General features: G+C 53.4%; 8 protein-coding genes across 8 annotated transcripts; 4 read left to right on the top strand and 4 right to left on the bottom strand.

Moving 5' to 3' along the window:
* Positions 1 to 912: 912 nt before the first annotated feature.
* Positions 913 to 2,142, bottom strand: NCS57_00843300 (uncharacterized protein; the record flags this gene model as incomplete). Its single annotated transcript, XM_053058248.1, has 1 exon — positions 913 to 2,142. One exon carries the CDS (start codon positions 2,140 to 2,142, stop codon positions 913 to 915), a length of 1,230 nt encoding a protein of 409 aa, XP_052912079.1.
* Positions 2,143 to 3,598: 1,456 nt separating this feature from the next.
* On the top strand, positions 3,599 to 7,201 carry NCS57_00843400 (uncharacterized protein; the record flags this gene model as incomplete). Its single annotated transcript, XM_053058249.1, has 1 exon — positions 3,599 to 7,201. The coding sequence occupies one exon, from the start codon at positions 3,599 to 3,601 to the stop codon at positions 7,199 to 7,201; it is 3,603 nt and encodes a 1,200-aa protein (XP_052912080.1).
* A 1,642-nt stretch (positions 7,202 to 8,843) lies between these two features.
* Positions 8,844 to 9,953, top strand: NCS57_00843500 (uncharacterized protein; the record flags this gene model as incomplete). Its single annotated transcript, XM_053058250.1, has 3 exons — positions 8,844 to 9,170; positions 9,225 to 9,410; positions 9,468 to 9,953. 3 exons carry the CDS (start codon positions 8,844 to 8,846, stop codon positions 9,951 to 9,953), a joined length of 999 nt encoding a protein of 332 aa, XP_052912081.1.
* Positions 9,954 to 10,536: 583 nt separating this feature from the next.
* Positions 10,537 to 11,643, bottom strand: NCS57_00843600 (Precorrin-2 dehydrogenase; the record flags this gene model as incomplete). The annotated part of the gene is made up of 3 exons (XM_053058251.1): positions 11,398 to 11,643; positions 10,785 to 11,266; positions 10,537 to 10,732 (listed from the first exon to the last, which is right to left on the bottom strand). The coding sequence occupies exons 1-3, from the start codon at positions 11,638 to 11,640 to the stop codon at positions 10,537 to 10,539; spliced, it is 921 nt and encodes a 306-aa protein (XP_052912082.1). The 5' UTR covers positions 11,641 to 11,643.
* Positions 11,644 to 12,076: 433 nt separating this feature from the next.
* NCS57_00843700 (uncharacterized protein) lies at positions 12,077 to 14,156 on the top strand (the record flags this gene model as incomplete). Its single annotated transcript, XM_053058252.1, has 2 exons — positions 12,077 to 12,352; positions 12,402 to 14,156. 2 exons carry the CDS (start codon positions 12,077 to 12,079, stop codon positions 14,154 to 14,156), a joined length of 2,031 nt encoding a protein of 676 aa, XP_052912083.1.
* Positions 14,157 to 14,891: 735 nt separating this feature from the next.
* On the bottom strand, positions 14,892 to 17,454 carry NCS57_00843800 (HTH APSES-type domain-containing protein; the record flags this gene model as incomplete). The annotated part of the gene is made up of 3 exons (XM_053058253.1): positions 14,892 to 15,508; positions 15,561 to 17,247; positions 17,332 to 17,454. 3 exons carry the CDS (start codon positions 17,452 to 17,454, stop codon positions 14,892 to 14,894), a joined length of 2,427 nt encoding a protein of 808 aa, XP_052912084.1.
* A 1,689-nt stretch (positions 17,455 to 19,143) lies between these two features.
* NCS57_00843900 (Complex1-LYR-dom domain-containing protein) lies at positions 19,144 to 20,382 on the top strand (the record flags this gene model as incomplete). Its single annotated transcript, XM_053058254.1, has 1 exon — positions 19,144 to 20,382. The coding sequence occupies one exon, from the start codon at positions 19,144 to 19,146 to the stop codon at positions 20,380 to 20,382; it is 1,239 nt and encodes a 412-aa protein (XP_052912085.1).
* Positions 20,383 to 20,481: 99 nt separating this feature from the next.
* Positions 20,482 to 21,092, bottom strand: NCS57_00844000 (N-acetyltransferase; the record flags this gene model as incomplete). The annotated part of the gene is made up of 2 exons (XM_053058255.1): positions 20,482 to 20,996; positions 21,062 to 21,092. 2 exons carry the CDS (start codon positions 21,090 to 21,092, stop codon positions 20,482 to 20,484), a joined length of 546 nt encoding a protein of 181 aa, XP_052912086.1.
* Positions 21,093 to 22,219: the final 1,127 nt, after the last annotated feature.

Consider the following 22,219-nt stretch of genomic DNA (forward strand, 5'->3'; position numbering starts at 1 on the left):
CAAGCCGTAGTTCTGGATCGAGGTGTCTTCTGCCTTGGTTGAGCTTATCGACTCGTGCGTCTGCATGCCGAGTCAAAGTGAGGCAGTGTTGAGAGTATCCCGACATAGCCTGATGTTGCCCTCACAACACAGCCTTATGGAAACCCCCCTGTCACATCCAGTCCGAGCCTAGTCCGAGAAGGCCTCAACGCATCTTAATTAAGGAGCGGGCTTCGCAACGCCCCTGCCCATTGAGGATAGGGCAGGCCATGGCGGATCCTTCGCTGCCACGGTCCACCTTGTTATTATCGACTGCATGCCAAGCACAAAACCTGGGCTTCGCTTGTGTTGAACAAGCTCATCTGTGGAGGGCTGAACGAGGATTCCCAAATAAGGCTGCAGGGTGCTGTTCAAGCCAGGGTTCTCATCCTCCCCGGGGGCTGTGAATTTTCAGCAACCAAGTAGACTGGCGGGTGGAATCGCCGGCCAGACTGTCTGCCCTGCCTCGAATCCACTCAACCCTACTCCGTAGTGTAGCCAGAGAGCTCTGAATAGTAGTCGCGCATTTCACCTCCACGAGTTCCAAGCTGCCTCTCTAATGGGTGGTTTCGTCCTGAGGCTCAGTCTATGGATGACGTATCGATACAAGCATCTCGTTGATGCAGGTCAGATTTGATCGTATCCCCTTGCAGCTAACGCACGTCTGCTTTCAGAGGTGATCACACCATTTGATCTTGGGTCTTCTTCCCAGACGTCTGGAAACCTGCCAGAGCCAGCAGGCAAGTACCACAGAACGACTCTGACCATCCTTGTCGCCATAAAAAGCTTAGACGCTCCGTTTTGGCAATTGCCAAGACAACAGCCCAAGAACCGAGTGTGGTTCAGAGCACGTGGTGTCGTTGGCAGCTAAACAGCCCGATGATGTTGCCGTCATCAACCACCAAATTTGGTCGAAAATACCTGCGGGAGGTGCTCGCCTTTGACTCTTTCTCCTAGCTGTGCCACAAACGCCCAGGCGGCACGAGAGAGGCTCTGGTTCATGTCGCCAAGCATCAGGATTTTCAGGCGGCCTTGACCAAGCACGAATCCGGTGCACGAGATCTGGGTAACCTGCACGCTGGGGTGAAAGAGATCCAGAGCAAGGTGATGATGGAGGTAGTTCCCCAAAGCCTCGGTAAAGGGATTCGTTTTGGCGTCTTGGGTTGTCCTCCAAGCCCAGCCATCGTCCGTGTTTCCACCAGCAAGCCTGCGGCGCTCGCGCGAGTCTCCTTTCCAAAGGCTCTTGTCTAAGGGTCTGATTTTTTGTCCAGCTCGCAAGAATCGTCGCAGATCTTGAGCTGAGATAGTAATATCGATTGATCGAAGCCCCGGGGTGGGCACGGCTTCATCCACGGTCCGGTCAAGATCCATAGACGTCGAATCATTGCCAGCCGGCACGGGTGTGTTGAACGCTAGAGTCACGGTGAAATCGGCCCCCCTATCATTGAGTCCAGTACTGTCAACCCAACTTTCCCAAACACCCAGGATTGTCTTGGTTCCCAATGTCACGCGGCTCACCCGACAATCAAAAGTGGCCGAGAGCCAGTCAGCGACGACCGTCTTTAGCTGCAGAGGCATTCGCATGAGCAGCAGGGGTAGGTGAACAAAGTTGTCTTGTTGTCCATCCATCTGGGATGGCGGCAAATCGGAGAGACCGGGGAGGAGAATAGCGGCATACGCAGCATTCTCGTGCCTGATGTTGATCCAGAGACCCTGCTTCTGCTCCTCTGGAAGCTCGCTCTGGTCGCCACGGGGAATCTCAAGATGGGTTTCCGATGATTCTTCACCCAGGAACGTGCTTGCTCGAAACCACTCGACCTTGACAACCTTCAAAGGCCCAACCTGGCCCATGGGAGTGTCCGTTGCCTCCAGTCCGACTTGGATACCTCGAACCACATCGCCGACAAGGGTGTCGCGTAAACGGCTGGCAATGGACTCAAGTCTCGATGCTGTGAGACCTTCAGGCCCAACATGAAGAGGAGAAATGCGATGGATCGAGAATGTGGTGTTGAAGAATGGGGGGGTCAACTCCTCAGCATCGTGGTTGTCGGAAGCGGTCTCGAGAGACCTTGCAGGGGACTGAACCTGTCCCTCGGCGGAGCCTTGAGCACTCAGGCGTGCCATCTTTTCAATCACACCGGATAGTGTGCGAATGGACGTGGGTGGTTGTTTCGTTCAAGTTGTCATGAGCGCGGCCCGAGTTGCCGCGGCGAGCTTGAGTACTTGCGTCTGCGGCAGGAGCTTGTGTCCGACGCGTCATAACAAACGCGAGAGTGGGGTAGCAGGGCAATTTCGAAAGCAAGATTAATCATACGGCAAATAGTCGCGTTATTCTTCCCAAGTGAGGAACAGATGTGTCGCGATAGCTGGTGTTGATAGATGTGATTGTCGAGAGACGGTTGGAAATGGCTGTCGCATTTCTGCTTCTGCGATCAAGACAGTGAAGTTGGCTGACTAAGCAAGCGCGACAGTTTGATGGCACTGCAGGCACTGAGATGCCACGCGGGTCAACATCAAGAAGGTTACCTAACTGCTCTCGAATATAATGATCAAATTTCTATAAAATAAGACAAAATATCTAAGAGCATATAATAGTAAAGGTAATACTTTAGACCTCTTTTATATATTATTTCTATATTTTATAGAGCATATTCCGGGGAGCATAAGCAAGCAGGTTTGTATGCGTCTCTTTTTCTCCTCGACCTGCTAGGATGCCTACTTAGGTACGTGAGTGCTATGCTTGCGTGGAGACAACCCCTCTCCACTCCCTCACCAACAATTACAAGTCCTGCCTTCACGTTCTCCCCAGCTCTCAAAATAAATCTCACAATCACCCGCTCTTGCAATACGTACAACAACATCTCTACTCAACCTCTAGTGCGATTCTTAAACCAATAACATGTCATCTTCCACGGCAATTATGCTCGGACGGCCCCTGATGATCGTCAATTCGGCAGGCTAACATACCACACACCATACCCTAGAGAGGGAGAGCAAACAACGCACATCGGCCGCTCCTCCATTGTTGCTTCAAGCCAGTTGTGTTTGGGCTCTCAGATTCCATTCAGACATGCTAGAGAAGCCCCGACCGCTCGGCTTTGCGGTAGACGCCTCCAACGGTCTGTCAGTCAACAACAAAGAATCCCATACGCTGGTGCTCCTTCGTCATGGCCAAGTGGCTACGCCATTTCGTGGTTTCCTTTTCCCGACAAAGACATGTGGGCGTCCCTGGAGCTTGCGACCAATTAGGGTCAAGGCAAGGACTTGAAATTATTTCTTGCTCGGGGTTGGGGAGCAGCAATGGTGTGGTTCACGCTCAAGCGCCTTTGTCTTGACAAGAAGTGGCTACATGTGCCATTTCCAGACCATGGTAGAGATGTTGTTGTCTTTGTCCCCCATTCAATTGATTCAGTCATCCTCACGATCCTGGGGCTTCTCGCTTGGCCGACTGGACACTGCGTCTGAAGCAGCATAAATCTCCTAACCACGCCCACTTACCCATCTATCGACCCTTCGACACACTCTCCCTCGCTACTGACACCTTTTCGAATTGCAATCATTATCTCATTCTTCAGCCACAATGGCGCAAGGCAAAAAAGTCTACATGGCCATGGTCATGACCATGATGAACGAGACCGCCGACGAACGATACATTTTGACCGATCATGATGTCAGGTGTACAATGGACGACAGGATATACCACGCCATACACCTGGGAAAGAGCCGCGTTATGGCTGACCCAGCGTTTGGATATGGGATTCCTCGACACCCAGCCCTGGATAAGGCTTTTCGCAAGGAGGTGGTTGATATAAAACAAAATAGTGGCCAGGGAGACAAGCCGGGCTCTCGTGCTTGGTGTGCTATGTACGGCCATGGGAGAGACGCCATGTGGCCGCCAATGGACCCTGGGAAGCCGCACCAAGAGATGAAGCAGGCTCTCGAAAGGCAGGTTGTGAAGATGGAAAAGGCTTGGAAAGGCTTTAGACATCTCGTGGTTGGCAAGGAGCGGCTCATCCAAGACACTATCATCAAGCTTGCAAGCGCTAACGGAAAGCTGAGTGAGTCCCATACTCTCGAAGGATTTTTGGAAGACGCCTGGAGAGAAGCCAGAGATGATTACAACAATGATTTCGTGGAGCAACCCGATCGCTTGGGACGCGATTACCTCCTGGACCCGGAGGGCACCATCGCGGATGGCCATTCCAGCGACCTCGAAATCTTTGCTCTAGACTTTCTCAAAGATGTGTCTCAGATCGTCTTGACGCAAGTACATCGGCACCACCCCCTGTATCGGCATGGGGCCAATTACCAAGACGAGAGCGAAACCCTGGCCGAGATCATGGCTATGAAGACAATGGGAATGGATCAGCTGAAGATGCCAGAGCCGATAAACGAAAAAGTTGGCTTCAACAAGAATGTCGCTGATCATCTGCGCAAGGTCAGGGCCAACTTTTTGGTACCACATATCAACCTCAGGGACCTGCTCGATCCATACAACCTGCTCAGCTTTATCCACCACCGCGCTCGGCTGGTCCCCTCGGAATTTGCCCTGCTTGACAACGATCTCAGCTACTTGGGCAGGCATTCGATGATTCTGTCAGGCTATTTCGATTGTGCCGTTCTTGTTAGCCTCAGAGTACCCTCGTCCAATAATGATGAAACCGAAAGCGATCGTCCACTCGGAGTCTGGTTCGACAACGACGATGTAGAGGAAGAAACCTCTGACCAACAGAAGGCCTTGATGGAGGCCGGGGAGTTATTTGGGACCATGGAAGCATTCCTCATCCTCCAGTCACAAACAGTCACTTACCTATTCCTGGGAAAACTCTGCGCGGCCTTGCTCAAGGCAGCGCAAGGAAAGACACCTGGACACTCCGTCCCCGTTCCGAACCCAAACGAAGAAGCCGAGGCATTGCGGACAATCCAAGGTCTGAGAGGCAACAGTCGGGAAAGATGGCAAGACATAGCGTCGATACGTCAGTACGAGCCGATCCCGGCCACACTGAATCTGGAGAGATACCAGCAAAACATCCTGTCAAAGAAGGACCGGGCCGAGGACCACATTGGGAGATTGTTCAACGAGCCCGAGTATTTCTTCCAACAGCTGCTGGAGCAGAAAGAGCACCATTGGGTAAATCTGGACATTTCCTATGAGAAACGAAGGGACCCGCTCATTGAAAAATACCACCAAAAGGAGGATAAGCGTCACATTCTATACGAAGACTGCTTGAGGAACGTTCTTCGAAGAGCCGTCTTTGAGTTCTTCATGTGGAATGCAGTCGAGGAGACTCTAGTCGGGGCGACAAGGCTCGAGGCTCGCCAGCCCCCGCATGGACAGGACAGGATGGTGCCGAGCACGCACAAGGATGGCGCAAAGACTTGGCCACACGCAAAGTGGTCTACCTACAGCGAAGAAGATCAGGAGTATCTTCGGATGTCATACCTCAAGTTGCAGAGCATGATCCGCTACTTTGGGGTATTCTTTGTGCTCGAGTTTCGCAACAAGGCTATCCACGCAGCTTCTCAGCCGATGCGAGATATTTTCTGCATAAAGAAGGCTCCGCGGCCCGGGGGTGTGGCTCAGGGCGCAAAGTTCAAGAGAGGCCACTACAGCTCGGATGAGATGGAACTCGGCCTAACGAAGAAAACCCTCGCCGAAGACCGGGAAAACCTGACAAGAATTGTTGCTGAGTTGATCGAGAACTTCATATCAATCCGGACTTCTTCCATGTATATGGGCATGCGGAAAGTTACAGCGCGCCTCCAACGATACCTGGATGACTGCGACGACGAGGATACAGCCCAGGTCTTTTCTACCCTTGTTTCCGACACCATCGATGGCCTCGACCTGCTCGCGGAGCTAGCGGAGCACCTGGAACTTCACTTTCCTGTCCATGCGGTCCAGATGGCAGACCTCAGCTACAACGAGGAGAAACGCAGAGAAGCGTTTTCGGAGTCGTTGTCCGGGGTGTCCATTGACTTTCTGGCCTTTGACGACTTTGAAATTGAGGCAGTCCCTGTCAAGAGGCTTGGACGCATATACCAGTTCCTCGATCAAATGCAGGGGTTTTCAAACAACAAGATAAACTTTGGTGAAGCAAGGGGCGATCTGAAGCGCCTCGGTTCATCCCTATTGCACGCGCTCATCTACAAGGAGAACGATAACAACAAAATTCAGGCAAGCATGGAAGCACTAGACAGACTGGCAAATACGATGGGAGTTACTAGGAACCAGTATCCATTTGACCAGCGGGAACCCCCCATGGATATGGACAAGCAAGAGAACCTGCCTGAGCGGTGGCCAACCAATGAATGGAAGAATATTCGCCAACAACTGCTGGATGACGAAAAGCGTAGGAAGAAGGAGGCGAAGAAACCTTGGAAGAACAAGGGCGAGAGCTCCAAAAACAAGGATGACCCCGTGGCCAACGTGCAGAAACGCACGGAGATCCTGAAAGCTCGACGGCAGTTGGAGACTGACCGATGGAATCGAAGCAAGAAGCGCCAAAAGGCGAAATGGCGGTGGCGATTCGCGGGAGCGGCCAAGCCTGGAGATGCTGGGGCTGCATCCGAGGATGATTCTGAATCGGAATCGGAACCTAGTGGAAATAACGACAACGCTGGGGACATTGCTGGCGGCGTACAGCAGCTCGGCATCCAACCGCCAGCTCAGAGACCTCTCCCACAGCCCCGACAACCTCTGCCAGCACATCGACAGCCTGGCAGGCAGCCCGAGATTCAACAGCTTCAGCTTCCCCCTCTACCGCCTCCTCGACAACTCCCACCGCGACCCCGAGCCGCCGATGTCTCACCGCCGACACCTGCTCTAGCGCCAGACAACAAACCTCCCGGAAAGCTTAACAAGCGCGTATGGGATACGTTCAGGAGCATCTTTGGCAAGAGTCACTCGCGTGTGTCGTGGGAGGAGCTTGTCCGGGCGATGAACGCCATCGGATATCAAGACGAAGGCCGGGGAGGTAGCCACGGCGTGTTTTTGAGAACTGACAACTGCCGCTGGAGGACAGAGGCTCTGCCAAAGGCCAAGAACATCCAGCTGGCCAAGTATCACGGCGGTAGCAGGAAGGGGGCTCCGCGAGGAAAGACATTGGACTGGGGGACGAGGCTGGAACAGAGAGGTTTGACATGGAATTTTTTCAGGCAGTGGTATCGAGAGAAGTTTTGATGGGATGGAGGGACTGGGGTATGCGGGACACTTTGTTATAGGAGGTGTTGGTGTTTCTTGTACTGGGAATGGTGTTGAGGGATATAAGGGGGATTGGCTGTCATTTAGCCGTCAAGTATTGGGCTGGAAGATGCTTCTGCAAGCTCTATTTGTGCTGAATTGTTAGGGTTTGTTTATTAGCTGTGTAAGTTGTAGATAGGTTTGCTCTTGTGTATGAACCTGTATGGCCCATCTGGGATGTTTGGCGAGTGTATCCCTTGTGCGGGGTCATCATGAATACCTAGATTGTCATGAAGAATCGACAAGCAGGCTATGTTGCGCAAACAGTCGAATTGGTTGTAGAGTCTAGCTTTTACGATAAAACGGTAGCTATTGAACATGAATGACACTGATATCTCTTCCAACTTGTCCAAGGTGATGTAGTGGCGCCTTTGTACCCAGGCGCCTCTGTTAACAAGCCTGAAGCTCATTGTTCCATATATGGAAGCTGATTCAGCTCACGTTGACAAGAGCTCAAAGAATAGTAATGGCAACGACAATATGTTAGAATCCACATTGCCTACCGCTTCTCAAGTTCACCGGATGACTCACAGAATGAGGGAGGCTGCCACCTATCGCGCATTCGCGTTGGCTACATAACAACCCCTCAATTCGAAACCAAGAAGCGGAGACGAATTCGGTCCAGCAAACTCCCATAGTGTAAAACGCATTCTGACTACAAAGTGATGCCATAGAAAGCTCACGAGTCAAGATCACGTAAATACTAGTCCCGATCACAACTTGAATTGCCTCATTATTCTAATCTCTGCTCGATACCTTCCGAGCAAAAACTCCATGATGGGCACGTCATGTATTAGCTACACCGAGCGTCCCCGAGCTCAGAATGCCCACACTAACGCACTTGTCAAGCACGTTTCCCCAAGCCTCGAGTTGCTAGAGCCGTGCCAATGACAATTCGCTATTTCCGCAAGTGGCAATCAGAGTTTTTTACCCCCCAAAGTGGAAGATGGGGGTGTGTGCTTCCACCGAGATTCCCATGGGCAAACCACCCACTGATATCATTCTCGGCGGCATCATGGGCACAACAGCGCTAGGAGGGCGCGGCCTTTTTTAGCTCATTGTATGGGGCAATGATCTCATACAGAGAGGACATCGACAGGGGCCGGGCACTGTTTCGAACGTGGGGCTCTTTTCACAGCTTGGTTGCTCTTTGGGGCGGATATTAGTCCCCGATCATCATGGTGTTGGTGTTAGTAGAAGCTTCTCGACCTTCTCCTCTTGAGCTAGCCGCTAGAGTTAACCCCCCCAATGAACAATGAACAGTTGACTCGGGTCCTGTCTTTTCGGAGCTACCATATATCGCAAGTACCCCTCCTCTAGCGGCCGGCCCGGTGGGGATGGAGGCTTGAAAAGGTGTGGGAGACGTGGGACACCAGGGTTCTTGGGATGGGATGTGGATTGGGGACGTTGCATGTTGCATGCTGCTGCTTCTGTTGTCGTAATCGACCCGTGAGGTGTTGTGCGCGCGTGTGAGGTGGCTAGGTAGAGATATATAAAGCAGCCTGGTCCTGCTCGCCCCTGTTTGCTTCCCTCATACCTCTTCAATTTCCATTCATCACAACACCACATCAACACCGTCATCATGTCTTTCGGACGAACCGTCACCCTCAACTCTGGCCACAAGGTCCCCGTCATCGGCTACGGCACCTGGCAGTCGGCCCCCGGCGAGGTCGGCGCCGGCGTCTACGAGGCCCTCAAGGCCGGCTACCGCCACCTCGACCTGGCCAAGATCTACCAGAACCAGCGCGAGGTCGGCGAGGGTCTCAAGAAGGCCCTCGCCGAGATCCCCGGCCTCAAGCGCGAGGACATTTTCATCACCTCCAAGCTCTGGAACAACAAGCACCGCCCCGAGGAGGTTGCCGGTGCTCTCGACGACACTCTTGAGGAGCTTGGTCTTGACTACCTTGACGTGAGCTACTGACACCAAAATGCTTCATTGAGCTGCCTGCTGACTCGTAGATAGCTCTACCTCATCCACTGGCCTGTCGCTTTCAAGAACGGCACCGAGCTGTTCCCCCGCAAGGAGGGCGACGACAGCCAGGTCGAGCTCGACCGTGGTGTCTCCCTCTCTCAGACCTGGAAGGCCGTGACCGAGCTCCCCAAGAGCAAGGTCCGATCAATTGGTGTCTCCAACTTTTCCATTGAGCACGTACGTCTTCCCTGTTTCCCCTCGAACTTTTAACAGATGAATACTAACCTCTCCCAGCTCGAGACCGTCATCAAGGACACCGGCGTCGTCCCCGCCGTCAACCAGGTCGAGCGCCACCCTCGCCTCCCCAACCCCGAGCTCGTCGCATACCTCAAGGAGAAGGGCATCGTCCTGACCGCCTACTCCGCCTTTGGCAACAACTCTTGGGGCCTCCCCCTCCTGGTCAACGTCCCCGAGGTCAAGGCCATCGCCGACCGCCTCAGCGCCGCCCAGGGCAAGACCGTCACCCCCGCCCAGGTCGTCCTCGCCTGGTCTACCCTCGACGGCCATCTCGTCATCCCCAAGTCCGTCACCGCCTCTCGCATCCGTGAGAACTTCCAGGAGGTTGAGCTTGACGCCGAGGCCATCAAGGAGCTCGGCAAGCTCGGCGAGCAGCCCCAGCGCTTCAACATCCCCACGACTTACAGCCCCAAGTGGGACATTGACGTCTTTGGTGATGAGAAGGAGAAGGATGCCACCTTCCAGGTTGTCCTCAAGGTCTAAACGGTTTCATGATATCCTGGAGGTTATGATGCATGATGACATAGAACAGCAGTGGATCTGCTGAAGGGGAGCGAAAAAAAAAGCTCGCCTATGATGAATAGAAAAAAAGAAATAAAATAATAAAAATAAAAATAATTAAAACAAAGAAATGTGCTTGTTCGTTAATGCCTTAATGAGACTGACGAATCATGTTTCTCAGCATACTCTCCAACCTTGACCTTGCCTCGGTTGCCAAGACATCACAAGCATGCTACACCGGCATCACAAGACAGCGACTACTCCCTCGGGAATATCTCTTGATTCGAAATGTACAGTTCATAGTTGGCAATTTGCAATGGCATCCTGTCTGCCTACCCAGCGATCCAACCCGTGTCCTTTTGAGAAGCTCCTGTACCAATGCAAGATGCCATGGTGACAGCATCTTTGCCAAGCCAAATGTAGCAGCAACAATACCCCAGCCTTGATATGCTCCCGTAACCAAAACAATTAATCGCGTGCATCACATCGTACAATGATTTCCAGCGACTCCTTTCGCACCTGTTGACGCCCGTATCATGCTCGCCCTCTGCTCCGTCTCTTTCTTTTATGCTCCCACGCTGAAGCCGAAGGATCCGTCGAAAACGTCGAGTTTCTTAATGTCGGTGCCTCCGCGGAGAGCTACCAACACATCCATCGAGGGGACCTTGTTCGCCGGGTAGAAGAGCAGCAGGTTATCCATATCCTCGTCTGTGAGTCCGCACATCTCGTCCCACTTGTAGGTGTCGCTGACCTTGGACATCCTGATCGTACCTGTCAGTAAACGGATCGCATCAGACAGCAAAGTATACCCACCATAGCATGCGCTTGGGTCCGTCCTCGGGCCTGGGAGCCACCTTTCTCAACCTGAGCCTCAGCTCACCGATAGTCTCGATCGCATTGCCGGCATTCTTGGGGAGCTGCTTGGCGATGAATTGCCTGATGGCAGCCGCTAACCTCGGTCCCTTTCCGTTGGTGCTGACCATAATCTGTAGCGGTCCATCTCGGTGAATGCTGCCAAAGTAAAAGTCGCACTCGGGCGGTACGTCGGCGATGTTGGCGGGGATCCTTCGCTCCTTGCACAGCTTCCAGATGACGGTCGATGCGGCGGGATCGTCGACGGCTACCAGCACCATCTCGGCTCCATCGAGGTCTTGGGGTTCGAATAGTCGGTTGACATGTGTGACCTGGCCCTCGCGGATTCGGTAGGCGACTTCGTCGTTGAGACCGGACTTGGGGCAAACGACAACTACCTTTGCATCGGCATTGAGGCAGTTGAGGATGCGACCGGCGGCGACCTAATAGAGAAAAGTCAAGTTAGAGACGGAACAAACAAGACGAGCCAACAGAAGAACATGTGCCATGTTGTGTGGGCAAACATGTGCAACCAATGTCTCAGGACGAGACCAAGTAGATGAACCAAACATACATCACCGCCGCCAACGACGAGCACCTTCTTGTGCTTAATCTGCCATGCCAGGATCAAGCTGCCTCCGGGCTGCACGGGAGGATACGTCTTTGCCATGGCTGCTTGGGCGGAAGACGAGGGAGCAGAAACCGAGGCGGAAGCGGAGGAGGAGGTTGAAGAAGTAGTCTCGGTAGCAGAGTCACAAGGAGATGCCGGAGAAGCCAGCGCCGGCTGGGCTGATGTTGACTGTTGGCTGGGGGTCATTTTTCCCCATTCATTGCCGTGAAGGGTTAAGGTGACGAGGCGTTTTATCGTTATCAACAAGGATTGCGATAAGACAAGAGACGGGGAACGGGAGGAAGCGAACGTGACCTAACTTGTTAGGGAAAGGGCGGTGCATGATATCACAGTACTCTATCTCACCGCAACTTGATGTGATGGTGAAAGTATCCCTCTATCTGACGCATTCAATTTAGCGCCGTCATCCCGTCTCCTCTTCCAGAATACGTGCCTCCACCTCCAAACCCAGACATCCCTACTCGGCCAAAGGCGGTGCAGCGCTCCTCCTAGGCGGAGCTTGACCAACTGCGGTCGCTGTCCAACGTTCTTCCATTTTGCCTTCCATAAACTCTGTTGCTTTGAGTTTTCCCCCTTTTACTCTCTTCCTTCCATCACGACAACAAAGGGAACATCCTCCATCATGTCGGGCCGCAAGCTGGGCGGCGGCCGCATCTTGGGTAGTGGCAAGGGACTCGCTCCCCCGACACCTCCGAATGCGAATGCGCCGCGAGTTGGAAGCCCGCTAGCGGCCTCTGAGAGCACTGTGTCGATAGGTTCATCGTCCATCTCGCCGCCTGTCAGTGGGATAGCATCAGAACTCGCTGGCCCGGCCATCGGCGACAGCATCAGTGTTGGAGTCCAAGGCAAAGGCCCGGCCGATGGCGCACTCGTTTGTCCTATCTGCAACGAGGAAATGGTATGATGTGAAAACGATAATGAGTAAAGTGTTTGCTGACCCGAAGCAGATGACCCTGTTGCAGCTGAACCGACACATCGACGACAACCACCAAGAACTGCCCGAGGAAGAGCAAGACGAAGTTAAGACATGGTTCGATAAGCAGGTCCTCAAGGCGAAGCGATTCCAGCCCCTCTCCCTCATCAACCAAAAACTACGAGGTCTCGACGTCTTTGAATCAAACGAATCCAGTCCTGTACCGCCCTCCATCACCGCTGGGAAGAGCCCCCTCGAAGGCCCCATCGACCCCGACGAACTCATCACACGCCAACATTGGCAACGATCGACTAGCTACGACCAATGTACCGATCCAACATGCGGTCGAAGCTTAGGACCGATAAATGGAAGCATCAACTGCAGAAAGTGCGGGCGACTGTTTTGCGAGGAACATACCATGTACCAAATGAAGCTGAGCCGCAGCGCGACTCACGAACCGGTCCGAGGATACTGGGCGAGAGTATGCGAGACATGCTTTAAATCAAGAGAAGGATACAACGATCACCAGGGCGTTTTTACGGACCACACCAGCATGTTTTTTGAAAAGAGGAGGAAGAAAGTAGAACGACAGAACCTGGAAATTTCACGACTCGAAAAACGCTTGACAAAGCTCACACGGTTGTTAGCGAACCCCCCCGAAAAGATCACACAATCAACCGGTTCTCTGCTTTCGCCAGTCACGTCTTTGGCAGGCCAGAAGAATGCGCGGAAACTCATCGAACAATCTGTCGTCACTTGGGAAGAAGATGCCAACGTCCACAAGTGCCCGTTCTGCCAACAGGATTTTGGTTCTTGGACGTTTAGAAGGCATCATTGCCGAATATGCGGTCGCGTTGTCTGTGGTGATCCGCAAACAGGCTGTTCTTCTGAAGTCGGGCTTGACATCTCGAGTGGTGTCAATGGATCGACAACTGCTAACCATGCAACTGAGAAACCCCCCTCCACCGCGAACCCCGGGCAAGTCAGCGTCGATATTCGAATGTGTCGAGAATGCAAGCATACCATCTTCTCGGCCCGCGACTTTACGGCCTCTCTTCAGCATAAACCACCGGACCAGCGTGCATACGAGACTCTGCGGCAGTTTGAGCGAGGCATCCAACAATTGCTTCCGTCATTCCATCGCGCGCTCTTAAACCTGCAACCGGAGAAGAACGACACGGGAGAAATCGATCTTAATAAGCCACCGCCGACACATGCGCAGATTCAAGAGGCGGCCAAGATACGGAAACGTCTTGTGGACAGTTTTGGCAAGTATGGCACTGCCGCCAAGCGTCTACGTGACCTCCCATCTGAAAGCGCCACACAGCGCCGCCTTCAGATGGCCATCTACACGTATGCCAGCAGCTTCCTTCACACGAACATGCTGCCGCTCAAGAGTCTCCCGCAATTGCTCCGCTCACGGTCATCTGCCTCATCCGCCACGGCCGTGTCCTCATCACGCCTCCTCGCACACACGCACTCTGGACTCCGGCATTCCGAACTCGCCGACCCCGATACAGCATCTCAGGCGCCGAGCGAGGGTAGCACGGTGGTTAGCCAGCTTGAGGCAGAGGAAAAGGAGCTGCGGGAGAAGCTGGTCGTGCTGGAGGAGCAACGCTTCATGGTTCAGGCAATGGTTAAGACGGCGCATGGCTCGAGGCGTTTCGAGGAGGTTAGCGCCCTGTCGAGAAACGTGGACGAGCTGGACGCCGAGATCAAGGTGCTCAAGGGGAAGGTAGGGGGTGTAGAAGCACGGTGGGAGGGTGTATACCGGAACGGCATTGCGTAGGCTGCATGACAAAGTGTTTGACACTATTCAACCCCTAGGATTATATCGAGATCCAGGGCAAGGAAGGATTTATATATTAGGGATAGGCATCATACGGTGTTTGTGGAGTTATGGCTTGGAGACCATTTGGTAGGTGTCCGCGGAGCTAACAGACTCCTCACATTTCTGGGCAAACATTTTCTTTTTTTTTTTTTTTTTTCAAAGCTTGAGAGAAATCACAAGAAAGACAGGCATCGTGACATGTCAATAGAATCAATTCTCGGTGCTCATATGGTTCGGTTGCACACCATCATCAAAATACCTCTCCCAATCCAACGGGCTCTCCTACTTTATACCTTTTGGACCCTTTTGTAGAGTACCATCACGTAGCTGATAACATATAAACAAGCGTTTTGCCAGACGTCCAAAATCTCATCCAACAGAGGCCACATCAACGAGGCCAAAAAACAGACCTCCAAGAAGACAAGAGAACAAAAACAAGGAACCATTTACCGTATATCAGGAACGCCGTTTCCCGTCCACCACGAGCTAGGGGGGTGCTTTTAGGGCTCGGTGGGTATCAAAAGCACCGTATACAAACAAAGAAAAAGAAATATGGTTTCGTACAGGCGAGGCAATAGTCATTAGAGAAATGGTGGTGAGCCGTCGAGGGTGATGTAGTTGGAGGGGCGGGCCCTGACATGATGATTATAGGGCAGAGAGGTTGAAGGGAACACGAGAGCGATGTTGCAATTACTAGTGCACGACGCCCTCTACTCCGCCGAGGAAGCGCCTGACTCGACCGATTTCGAGTTCCTCGTGTTCGCTCTCGACGGCCTTGAGTAGACCGTCGACGACGGCGTCGACCTCGGCCTCTTGGACACCGGTGCATAGAGCGACGACGCGGCGGTATTTGACCTCGACGTCACGGCTTCGCCCCTTGAGAGCTGAGACCATCTTTCTTGTCATGTCACGACGACCCTGGACGGCATTGACACGGGCGCGAAGGACTGCGGCAGAAGGAAGAAGGCCCTCTCCGCTGAAGCCTCCGCCAGAAGTATCGTCGGCGGCCTCAAGCATGGCCGATAGCTCCGTCTCCCAAGATGATGAGGGGTTGGGCTGCGAGGTGCGGGATTGTTCCTGCATAAGGCGCACTTGCTCGTCCTCTCGGGCGTGTGATAGGTTGGCCACCTTTTGTCGAGCCAGTTGTTGTTTCTTGAGTGTGGCGCTGAGATGCTCGAGACTCCGTCGAGCTTCGCCAAGCTGTGTTGATGTCGTGCGGAGGGTGCTGTGGAGAGTATCAAGAGAGGCCTGTTTCGACTTCATCTCTGTTTGGAAGGCCGAGCCAGTCTCGGTCAGGAGGTGAGTTATCGCTAAGAAGAGTTAGCATTGATTCTGGGCGGATAATAAAATATCTTGACTTACAGGCAACAATCTCATCGCTGCTCTCCCGACTTCGCTGACTTGACCCGGCAACACCATTCTTCTCGACATTGGTCTCGCCATTGGTCTTGTCCTCGGTGCTCTCGCCCCCGATACCAAAGTCAACTGGCCTCAATCCCACCTTATTGGGAATATTGGGGTCAGCGCCAACCTCCAGCAGTTGTGAGATGATGCTTCGGTTTCCAATCCGTGATGCAATATTCAGGGCGGTGTCGCCGGCGCTGTCTTGGGCGTTAACTATCTCGCTCATGAAGCGCGCAATGCCCATCTTGGGAATGGTTGATTGTTGGCTGCTAGGAACGTTGCCGTTGGCTTGTGTGTTTTGACTGTTGGGAACGCTGCCCTGCCTCACCACCCACTCCAAGAGGCTCTCAAGGTAATATCGGCTGGCGGCATTGCGTCCCTTGACTGCGCTAGTGACTGCAATGTGATGGAGAACCGTTCGTCCCTTTTGATCGCGAGCCTCAATTGTACCACCCAAGACTTCGAGGAGATCGGGGAATGATCCATGATCCATAGAGTTGGTTACTAAACAGGCGCGCATTAAAGCCGTTTCCCCAGAGGCGTTCACACGGGCTGGGGAGGCGCCGGCAGCAATCAGGGCGCGGAGAAGAGGCATGCGTGCGAGTGTGGCTGCCCAGTGGAGTGCTGTATGGCTCTGCAGATCAATGGGCATGTCCAATTCGAGGGGGGTAAAGGTGCGGAGCATGTCGTGCTTGGAGGCATCGGTGGTGGCAGGCTCCATGAATAGGCCCATCAGCATGCTGCGCTTCATCTCGACGTCGGGCGACATCTCATAAGGCAGAGGTGGTAGGGGTCCATTGCCTTCTTCGACGGGTGATCGATCCTGAACGACGCTTTGGGTGTAAACAAAGGACTCATTGGGTTCGGTTGGAGATCCTGGAAAAGCCGCGGCGTATATATCCATATTCTGACCATATGCGCTGAAGCTATCGGCGGGCGTCATAGTCACACGCTGACGTTTTCGAGGGGGTTCGGGCTCGTTCAACTGCATTGCGCTGGCTTGTTGCTGAGTCGAATAGGCCGAGTCGACCTGCTGGCCATAGTCCGAGGCAAAACTTTGCTGAGAGTTACCGGGGAAATCATCACCATTTTGCATCGACGGTTGGCGACTGAAGCTCGGCGCTCTCGTAGGGCCGTTGCGACTTCGAGGTCCTGGAGAATCAAAACGGGCTTTGCTGATGGCAGCGACGGCATGTGAAGCGGTGCTGGAGATGTTTTTGAAAAAGGTCCCTGAGAGCCCATTTGGCCTTCCATCCGCGCTCTGGTTGTACATGCGCTTGCGTTGAGCTGCCATGGCCTGCTCCTTTGTTGGTGTATTGAAGTCGCCTCGACCAGCAACACCACCATCCTGGCCCATGTCATAGGTCAACAGCGGTCGCAGTAGCTCCTCGACTCCGTACTGGCGGCAGACCTGGACTCCGCGGTCAAATGTTATCCAGGTGCCCTGGTATTTTCCATAGCCTCCTTGGACCTTTTCATGCTCGCCCGTCTGGATCTCCTTTTCGAGGATCTTGGTTCGCTTCCCCTTATCGACTCCGGCAACCTTGAGGATCTGCGTGGCATTGAGCCATGAGTCGTTGCGACGGCGCATAACAGCGATGTTGTTGACCTCCATTTCGTATACATCGACGCCCGAATAGGATGCCTATTTCCAAATTGATATTGTTAGTGATCGCATAGTCCGGTAGGATTCTGTGGAGAGTCGCGAAGGATAAAGGGTGTTGCGTACCGAATAGATCTGGGGTCCTTCAGGGTCTCCATTATAACCTCGATGGAAGGAGGCGGAGAGGCCGGATTGCGATTGTTGACTCATGTTGAAAGATTGCTGCGAGTTTTGCGATGCCGAAGGCATCTTTTGCGAGAATTAGAAAGTTGCTGAATGCTGTCGTCGTTGACGGCCAAGGGGACGTGGTATACGGATTGAGTCGTTGAGGGCGCAACAGCATCAGCGCCAATGCAAGGATCGGTCGAAGGGGTACGTAGAAGACGTCAAAGGCGACAAGAGAAGGACGATGAGAATTATACAGAAGAAGAGAAGCGCCTCATGAGGCTGAAGCCGGGATTCTGGGACTGCCCATGCGCCTGTCCGCCGTCGAGTTTCGGAGGTTTTGTGCGCTCAAAAAACTGGTGGTTGCAAAGAGTTGAGATGGAGTCGAGGCGAAATGAGCTCCTCGAGATAGCCTGCGCTGCAGTGGGCCGGGCGGAGTTGTGCAGCTGAGGTTCAGTGCAGAAGGGGTCCGAGGTACCTGAGCGAGTGCCCTGGAAGGGACCTGCGGGGGTGCTGAGGGGGGTGCTGTGAGATGGCAGCTTAGCGGGCGACAGGTCGCTGAAGCGCAGAAGCTGTAGCTGTAGCTGCGAGTTGAAATTGCTGGTGCTTGATGAATGTGACTTGGTCAATCGTCTGCTCCTTGTACAGATCAGAGAAGGGTTGGCATGGATGGATTTAATTGTGCGCGGGATCGTAGATGCACGTAGGTTCTGTACCTGCTCAAGCGACGGCGCTCGTGCTCGTGTCAATTACATGCACGTCAAAGTAACCGACTGCTAGGTTGTGCTCACTTGCATCGAGCGGAGCGGGCTTCGACGTGGAATCGACAGGACAGGACGGGATGCGTTCAATTAATCGAGACGTGTCGGTTTCGTGCTTTCGCGTCGTCGGGGAACGTGTCTCGCGCTCTGGGCGCGTAATTAACGTGAACCCCGCTAGTTGAATGGCCTCGACTGGTGATGAGGCCCCCCAGCCGGCCCATTCCAGCGACCACCGCCACTTGTTGTTTCGAGTCGGCTCACCGGGAGACCATAGTTGTGCAGACGACCATGGTTTATGACGCTCGCGGTCATTTGCCTCGAGGCCATGCGTGAATGGCTGAAGCCGCTAATGCAACCACTTGTTGCGACCAGCAACAGTCCTGGCCTGTCTTTGGGGTGGAACCACGTGGTGCAAGATGCACACGGCATTCAATGTGCATAAAACTTGTGCATCCATTTGTCGTGTGTTGCACGTTGCACAGAGCACTGTGACTTGGACAATGTCAAAGCGGAGCAGCCAAGTTTGTGCACTACTGTGAAAGCGACCCTGCATCTAGGCAGATGAGGTTAAGACGGATACACTTTACGGCGTGCCATAATGAACGGGATGAAAGTGATGCTCCAGCCCAGCACTCTTAGAACACACACCAGAACGAATTCATGGATGACCTCGTCACGAAATGGTAGAGGGCTATACTAAGATTGTTACTCAATTCCTTATGTTAGCTAACCCAGTATCCTTCTTTCATCTCTTTCGTGCCTCCAGCTCAGTATTGTTCTTCACGGCGTAAGTTGTAAGAGCAACGTCCCTTGCCGGAGTTTTTCCGCACCCAGCTCCGATATCAAAAATCACAAGCAAAGCTCCAAAGACCTGGTCTGGTTTCATCGTGAGCTTTAATTGCACATCTTTGACATGGCAATCGTTGCCTTGCGAATTTGACTTATTGTCTTGATTTATGGGCCTTGCGCCTCCATTTAATTCTTCCTCTCCTCCCCCGTACAGACTCTCACAATGCCTCGCCCAAACGTCGCCATTCCCGACTTCCTCCCACCTCTCCATCTCTACCGACACCTCCTCCGCGAATGCTCCTACCTCCCCCCTGCCTTCTCGCCCACTATCACTTCGTTAATACGGACTCGATTTCGAAACCACCGTAGGAATCATTCGATGAAAAAGAAGCACCGCGCCAAAGCCAGCAATGCCCTGCGCACATTGAGAGCGGCCAACTGCGGGGACAGACCGTCCATGGAAAAACTTATCTATCATGGCTTTGGAAGAATGGGCTTTCGTAGAAGAAGCCTGGTTACCGATTTTGTGCGCCCAGAAGGCCCTGACGACTCGGATGCATTAGAGGCTCTCATTGATGGGGATGCTACCAAGAGCAGCGCTGGGAAGACTGATAGCGCCGCTGCCGAGGTATCGAAGGCATTGAATGAGCAAGAGGGTTCCCCGAATGATACAGACGCAATAAGTCAAGTCGCAAACGAGAATGTCGAGGAAAAACGCCCCGCGGGTCGATGGAACAACAAACCAGTACATATCAGAAACGACTTTTACGAGAAGTGGGACTTGGACAAGGTCACAAGGCTCCTTTCATCCCAGCGTGATTTGCAAAAAAACAGCAATCTCAGCTGGCTCAAGCGCAAAATCAAGGGTCTGAAGCCGTCGGGGGCTATCCCTAAAACCAACCTCTGGGGAAAGCCACTCGCCGAGAATGTTGTCCGAGCGAAGGAGGCTCACTTTTGGCGGAGAGCGATTAGCAAGATGATGGTCCCTTTGAGCAACGGCGAATGGGAACTTCTTGGACAGTTGAGCAAGGGCGCACAGGAGCAGGGCGAGTGGAAAGTTCCCACAAGACGACCAGCCGCGAGCCCTCTACAGGCTCCTGAACAAACCACTTTGTCGAACTGGAACTGGGAGGCCTATGCGAGCCTGCCCGCTTCCAGGGTTGAGCGCAGGCCGAAAAAGAGCTCTTTCGTCAGGCCCGAAGGAAAGGACGAGGAACCGTACCAAGCACAGCTCAAGAAGCGCGAGATTTCGTCACGATGGTTCCGCCGAGCATATCAACGAGCATGGCAGTTTACACCAAAGATGGACCAGGATCCGCGGACGCTAAAACACACTTTTACTTGGGGGACTATCAAAAAGACCACAGTCTGCGCATCTAATAGGCAGCTTTCTATCTTTGATGGTGTCGACAGCCACGGCCGGATGATCAAGCCCAAGACCGAGAGTCCTTCTACTTCCTGAACCGAACCATCAGCCCAAGCCGCGGATCCCGCGCGTGCGGGTGATCATCTAGCGATCTAGAGTAGATGCGCGATCTATATCCAATGCATCGCGACTCTTTTAATCCGTCAGGTTGGCCAGCTTGTTCAAGCCATCGCCATCCACTCGCATGCCGACCCAGTCGTTCATCGCATAGGCGCCAATGCTCTCATAGAACTTGATGCTGGGCTCGTTCCACTTGAGAACCACCCAATCAAGACGAGCCCCCTTGATAGCAAGGACTTGCTTGGCCAGAGTGCTGAGCAGCTTCTTGCCGTATCCCTTGCCGCGTTCCGAGTCTCGCACAAAGAGATCTTCGAGGTAAATGCCTGCGCTGGACCGCCACGTGCTATAGTTGTAGAAATACAAGGCCATGCCTACGGCGACGCCCTCGGGGGAGAAAAGGAGCAAGCATCGGGCAGGTCGAGTTGGCGCAATCGGTTCCGTGTCGGGGATGATGGAAGCGTCAACATCGGGCGAATCGGACGGCGCAAAGGCGATGGTGGCCTCGATGCTCTCGACGGTAGCCTTGTTTGCGTCGGGCTCTTTCTCATAGTCGGCAAGCTCCTGGATAAGCTGCACGATTGTAGGCGCATCTAGGGAGAGCTCTGGTTAGCATGGCATAGCTTCTAGAAGGATCTCTAACTGAGGGGTAGCTCACCCTCCTTGCGCGCATGCCGAATTGTCGCCATTGTGTACGATTGGGGATCTTTCTTGTATAGAAAAGCAAGTATACCCTCTAGATGGTACAAAACATGCGCAAGTCGAAAGAATAGCGATCGTTAGAAGTTTAAATCGTGTTGTAACCCAACATCGCCAAATTTATCCATGGTGTTTTGACGTCTTTGGTGGGGCAGTATGGAGTTTCTCTCAGTGAAGGGCGCGCCTTCAAGAGGGTGGGGTCTGGCTGCCCGGAGTGGGGGAAACGACCCGGGATCCCGAGTGCCGGGCCTAGTTCCCCGGGGTCGGAATTACAACCGGCCGAGCCTTGCAGCTCGTCTATCACGATCTCTGAGACATTGCCATCTGTCTTTCTGCCTCACAAGGCCATGTTAGCTCTTCTCGGACATAAACCCGATTGAAAAAAGTCAATTAACAAGCCCTTCCCAATTAGACCTGTCTCTTCCTTTCACATTGCACGTGCTCTTGGGTGACACCTTTGGTGGCGTGCATAGTCTCTGCTGAACACACCACATGCGAAATGAGGAATGGGATGGCGCCGCCAATGAGGCTGAGAAGGCAATAGTCGCTTCGGTAGTTTTATCCCTGAACTCAAAGCCTCGCGCACCGAGAACCATCGGGTTAGAGACCCGTTGGTCGTTCTCGACCGTTGAACGCGTAACGGTCTCAGATATCTTGAATTCAACGATAGAAACATGCGATCCATGCGTTGCCCCCATTGAGAATTAACAGCAAGCAAAGTGCTATTTGGTGGGACCCTTGAGATATCGCGCTTCCGATACTGACTATCTCCTATAGCAGTTAACAGTTAAGCGCCCAGGCCTCCTCACTCTCAGGCTGAACACTCAACTCAGCCAAACCCATTAACTACCACACCCAGCCAGCCACTATCACCTCGCATGGCATGCATCGCCCTTTGAGGCCCGTTTCGGAAATCGATGTCTCTGCCAAGCGGCATGGCTTGCCTAGGATAAACGACGACTCTCCCAGAGCGGCCCGTGAGAGGCGGATCAGTCCGCCGGGGGCTACGCAAGTGCCCTTCCGCCCTCACAGGAATCCTGGGGTCGATCGGCCGAGACCCCTCTACTCCACACCGCGTATCTAAGTGATAGTCACTCTATAACCGCCACCGTCTGGG

Source organism: Fusarium keratoplasticum, chromosome 6, assembly GCF_025433545.1.
Source record: "Fusarium keratoplasticum isolate Fu6.1 chromosome 6, whole genome shotgun sequence".
Taxonomy (NCBI): Eukaryota; Fungi; Ascomycota; class Sordariomycetes; order Hypocreales; family Nectriaceae; genus Fusarium; species Fusarium keratoplasticum.